General features: G+C 45.4%; 1 protein-coding gene across 4 annotated transcripts in view; it reads left to right on the forward strand.

The window, feature by feature from the left end:
• Positions 1–6,000, forward strand: part of Hlcs (holocarboxylase synthetase) — a 168,187-nt gene that overhangs the window by 11,979 nt on the left and 150,208 nt on the right. For all 4 annotated transcript variants that reach the window (XM_028752495.1, XM_028752494.1, XM_028752496.1 and 1 more), the window contains one exon: positions 1,975–2,109. In XM_028752495.1, coding sequence (XP_028608328.1) covers positions 1,975–2,109 — 135 coding nt within the window. The remainder of the gene's footprint in view (positions 1–1,974; positions 2,110–6,000) is intronic.

The raw sequence follows: 6,000 nt of genomic DNA on the forward strand, positions 1-6,000 counted from the left end.
CTCGTGTCTCTGGTCCTTCTGCTGTACCAGGGACATCCAGGACATCTCTCGTAGCACCTAGTGTTTCCATGGGCTAGCTTCTGGTCCTGTCGGAGGGTGATGGTCGCTGCCTCTCACTGGGAAGTTTGCACAGGTCGGCTTCAGGCAAGGGACCTGACTTCACAGTGCACTTCCTACCATATACTTCTCGACATAGTGCTTGTTTCCGTGAACATCACACAGTGTTTTGCTTTTCAACGGTCTCTTGCCCTTTCTGCTTCCTTCTGGAAATCTGCCTCACTTTCAGCACTAAACCGAGAGTTTTTTCATAGATGTCAAACCATAACACCCATACGAGAATCATAATCTTACTTCAGGGTGAATATTTTTGTCAAGCTGCTTAGGAATGGGGATGGAATCGTGCTTCCAGGAAACTAACAACGACAACAAAAAATACAGTGTATGGATTGAAGATGGCTCAGCGGTTAAGAACACTTGTTGTTCTTGCAGAGCACCCGTGTTCACTTAGTTCCAAGTCCCCACGTGGTGGCTCATAACCATCTGTAACTCCAGTTCCAGAGAGTCCAAGGCATGCAGATGGTGCACATACACACATGGGGGCGAGACAGCTGAACACATAAAATTAAAAGAATCTGAAGAATAAAGTGTGAATTACACACCGAGTTTTCTCAGATTTCCCAAGCTTACAGCTACAGAGCTAGACATGACTGGTGCCACTTGGAGCAAGGCAGGTGCAGTGGGCGCAGACACTGCCCCTCTTAGAACATCTGGGCTCAGTTCTCTTAAGAAACCGTTTGAGAGAGATCACAAAGACGAGTAATTGAGGGTGGACTTTTCCACTGTGGCAGTTTCTAAGCTGATTATTTAAAACAGAACCTTTGGGATTTATATCAGAGTAGAGAGTTTGCCAAAGAAAATTTCTTAGATACTTTGAACATATTCATGACCTTGGCTTCTAACTATGCTAACTCAGTTGCTTGGTTCTTTCCTGCTTTAGAACCCCAAGTAGAGCACAGCCTTTTGGATACCTGTCCCGCAATGCACTCCTGCTTGTCCCTTCAACCTGAGTTTTGCCCGCACATCCCTACTGTGTCTATCTGGATTCAGGGCTGTGACTCAGGTTTCTCTATGCAGCCTTTTCTGCTCTGGGTGTCCCTTGATTTTAGTAGACTATAACCTTTTCAAATCAAATTACAATCCTTCCAGAAATCTGGAAATGAAGTGGATTTTCAAGGTTGATAACTCACCTAAAACAATATATGAGCACCTAAGAATAGCCCAGTCCCTTGTATAAACAACGTGGTATTCCCATTCTGTGTGGCTCCTCCTATATTTGATTCACCTCTTGGTTACCTCAATCCCTGGTGCAAAGCTGTAAATGGTTATTATACAGTGTGGTTTAGGGGTCAGTGACAAGAACAAAAGTAAATTTATTTGTACAGACAATTATTTTTTGTTTCAGCCCAGGGATGTAAAACCCACAGGTAAAAATGGCCAGACACATCTAACCAGTCTTGTCTCTGATCCACTCATAAAAACTCCAATGAATTCCTGATTGGGTGCACATTTCCTTTAAAGTGTGTTTGCTGATGTGTCTGCATATGGGAAAGGTTCTTTCCTGAAGTAGCTCCAGTCTCTGGGTTTGACAACTGTGTGACTTTCAGAAGTTGCCAGGCGCGCACCTCACTGTTAAACGTGCTTCCCTCCAGGTGCGATTTGGAAGGCTCACGCACGTCAGGTTGTGAGGAGTGGCGGTCAGAATGACTTGCATGGACGCAAATGTCCAGAGACTGGCATTCTTGTGAAGCAGACCTGGCCCATAAGGCTGTTTAAACAGCACAGTCAGATGAAGCAAGAGTCGCAGGGGTCTGTAGCAGACTGGGAAGGAGCAAGAGGAGAGCATGCCAGGCACGCTGACCCAAGTGACACTCGTGGGAAATGACACTGACTCTTCCTTTCTTTCCATATTTGTAGTCTGTTGATGACTTGAACAAATGGGCCCTGTTTCTCGTGTCTCCCTTCATACTTGAGGCAGAACATATAGCGTTTGTGACAGAGAGCATTTGGGCACAAGGCACCAGTTTCCAGGAGCCATCGTCTTCAGAAACCGTGAGTGACATGTCCTACTTGTATGTCTTTTTTTTTTTTTAAAGAATAATTTATTTATTTTATATGTGAGTACACTGTTGCTGTCTTCACACACACCAGAAGAGGTCATCGGATCCCATTACAGATGGTTGTGAGCCACCATGTGGTTGCTGGGACTTGAACTCTGGACCTCTGGAAGAGCAGTCAGTGCTCTTAACCGCTGAGCCATCTCTCCAGCTTCTACTTGTGTATCTTAAGGATGTGTCTCTGTCCAAACCCAAGTGGGTTTTTGTTTGTTTATTATATTATTAATTGTTGTTGTTGTTATTATTATTTGTCCTTTTTTTTGTGGCTTTTTGAAACAAGGTTTCTCTGTGTAGTCCTGGCTGTCCTGGAACTCACTCTGTAGACCAGGCAGGCCTCAAACTCAGGGTCTGTTTATTTTTTAATGAATTATCTTTCCTGGACTTTTTGCATAGCTTTCCTCTTTTTTTGGATATATTGGGTTAGTAAAATTACTAGTAAAATTACTTTCATCTGTTTGTCTGTGCATGTACATGTGTTTGTGTGAGTGTGTTTGTATGTGTGTGTTTGTACATATGGGTGGATGTGGAGGCCAGGGGACAACCTCAGGTATCTTCAGTTTCTCTGCCTTGTTTTTGAGACAGGGTCTGGTACTGGCACCTGGGGCTCACCCATCTGTCAGTCTCCACCTTCCCAGAGTGTTTGAAGGCTCACCATTCCTGGCATGGTTTGGCGCTAGGGTTTATACTCAGGTCCTTGTGCAAACACTGGGAGTGCTTTATAAATGGAGCCATTTCCCAGGTCCCTCTTTATTTCTTTGTATAATTTTGTTCTGTTAACACTTACTGGTTGGTTGATTGATTATATACAGATGTGTGTACATGCAGGGTACCACCTAAGGGTCAAATGGGGGTCACAGAGATCAAACTCAGGTGATCATGTATCCTGATTAGATCTTTGTCAACATGACACAAGCTAGGGTCATCTGGGAAGAGGGAACCTCAACTGAAAAGATTCCCCCATCAGGGTTCCTTTAGGCAAGTCTGTAGGGTATTTCTTGATTCATGATTGTAGAGGGGTCCTGCTCACTGTGGGCAGTGCCTTCCCTGAGCAGGTGGTCTGCGTGCTGCAAGAAAGCAGGCTGAGCAAGCCATGGGGAGCAAGCCAGTGACAGCACCCCTGCATGGCTCTGCATCAGCTCCTGCTTCTAGGTTCCTGGTTTCATTTCCTGTCTTGGCTTCCTCTGATGGTAGACTGTGACCTGTAAGTCAAGGAGACCCTCTCCTCCATGAGATGCTTCTGGTATCATAGCAATAGAAACCTAAGACACCATGCTTAATGGGAAGTAAAAGCCTTGTACGACCTAAAGTATTATGTGTAAATTGAATAAGATTTCTATTTTTTTTTGAGCTTGGTTCTGATATTGTCTTTTTATTTATTTATTAAATATTTATTTATTATGTATACAGCTATAGCTTTCTGCCTGTATATATGCCTGCAGGCCAGAAGAGGGCACCAGAATTCATTATAGATGGCTGTGAGCCACCATGTGGTTGCTGAGAATTGAACTCAGGACCTCTTGGAAGAGCAGACAGTGTTCTTAACCTCTGAGCCATCTCTCCAGCCCATTTAATAAGATTTCAAACAAACAAACAAACAAACAAACAGACAAACAAAGCTAAAAATTTTAAAGCGCTACAATAAAATATCAAAAGTATGCAGTTTCTCTTGAAACAACTCTGTGTAAGTATGGTAACGTCTTTGTTTTTGTTTTTGGCACACGCTGCCTCTTAAGTGACAAGTTGCTGCACTGCATGGAACAGCTACTGTAACAAAAAGACCCACAGTGACTTAGCGGCTCAGGCAGGCTGAAAGTGAACTTCCCTCCCAGTGAGGTGTCATAGCAGCTAGGGGACAATTCTCTTTTCTTCTGTTTCTCTGCCATCCCAGGTCCAGTGCAGCCTCTGTCCCCTGCTGTGCCCTGACACTCTACCAGGGACCTCACATACATTATAGCCCTCAGAATAGGGGAAGAGAGAGAAGCGGAAGATGGCCAGCTTCCTCTTTGACACTGTGGTCCACAGATGGCCTGGGCTGTTGCCGTTCCCATCCAGCCTCTCAGAGTTTAGACTTTTGAAACATGTTTCAATCTCCTTGGTCAATTAGCAATAAGGGAGGACGAGAAGTCCAGTCCCTCACCTAGACTCTGTGGGTTCAGCAAAGACGCAGAGTTCTGTCACTTCAAGGGAAGAGGGGACACTAGATATGAGGGTGCATTAGCACACTTGCCACAGCTGTCTCCTCAATAGGTATCTAAGGTACTGTCTAATAGACCAGACTGGCCTTGAACTCACAGAGATCCATTTGCCTTTGCTGCCCCAGTGGTCACAAAACAGGGTGGCAGATCAAGTTAACATGTTCAAATCAGTTCAGTGATCAGTGAGAAAGGAGATGAGGTCTGGGGTGAAACAACACTTTGGATCAGGTAGCCATGATGGAAGGACCACGTGCTTGGGGCACAGTGCAGTCCCCCTCTGCTGTGTCAGCCATTCCTGCCGCCCAGAGGTTGCCCTGGCTCAGCAGATGGAAGGCAGGCGCCCGAAGCCAGTGTGCTTTTGCTCTGTTGTAAGGATGTGGCATGCATTCCTGCGGCAGCTGTGGCTCAGCAGCCATCTGCTTGGAAGCCGTGTTGTTATTTGTCTGTGTTTTTACGTAGAGACTGGTTGGTTTGAAGTAACTTCACATCTAGATGTTCCATGATTTGTGTTCTCCTTTTTTTTTTTTTGGGTCTGTGACCAAATATCCAATGAGAAAGAATTGAAGGAAAGGGGTTTCTTTGATCACAGTGTGAGGACATTATTTTGTCAGGGAGGGGTGATGCTGGAGGGTCCCAAAGCTGTGGCCTCAGGGATGAATCAGTCTGCTCACAGTGCAGCAGACCGGGAGGCGCAGTGAAGAGTGCTGGCGTAATCAGACCTTTGCTTCCTGTTTGGCCTGGGTCCCTCATCCATAGGATGGAGTCCCTTGAGTTCAGGGTGGGAGTTCCCTCCTCAGTTGATAAGCCATGGGGTGTGTTTCAGAGGTGCTCTTAAAATTGATCAAGTTGACCATGAAGATTGGCAATTACGCTTGGTCATCAGTGACTTCCTCTGTGACTTCCTGTCTCTGGGCAGCGCTCTTGTTCTATCCTTACGTCCAAGTTGGCACACACGGGGGTCCCGTCCGTCTGTCCTTAGTTTGTCTTACTCGGCCTGTTCAAGGCTGGGAAGGGCACACTTACAGTTTATGGTTCTATATCATAAAATAGGTAGCAGAGGCTGGAGAAGAGGCTCAGTGGTTAAAGAGCACTGGCTACTCTTCTAGAGGATCCAGGTTCCATTCTCAGCACTTACAGACATCTGTTCCTCCAGGCCCAGGATATGTGCTGCCCCGTTTTGGCCTCTGAGGGCACCAGGCATGCACGTGGCACACACGCATACATGCAGGCAAAACTCCCATACACATTAAAAATACTTCTAAAACAGATAAAGTGTATGGAGTGTATGAATTCATGAGTATGTTTTACTGTTTACTCTGTGGCAGAATCAAATATCCTTAAAGTATGTGAGAAACACGTGTGTGGTGACCCTCAATCATAACATTATTTCATGGATACTATATTAACTGTAATTTCTTTATGAATCACAGTATAAATATCTGATATGTGGGATATCTGATATGTAACCCCCAAAGGGGTCTTAAACCACTGCAGCCTAGTCAAAAAGGCCACATGTACTTTAATTGGGAGCTGGGACGATGCCCTGGGCTCTGGTAGGCATGTGTGTCAGGGGCTGTTCACCTGGAGAGAGAGAGAGAGAGAGAGAGAGAGAGAGAGAGAGAGAGAGAGAG

This window comes from Grammomys surdaster, unplaced genomic scaffold, assembly GCF_004785775.1.
Source record: "Grammomys surdaster isolate TR1022 unplaced genomic scaffold, NIH_TR_1.0 125925, whole genome shotgun sequence".
Classification (NCBI taxonomy): domain Eukaryota; kingdom Metazoa; phylum Chordata; class Mammalia; order Rodentia; family Muridae; genus Grammomys; species Grammomys surdaster.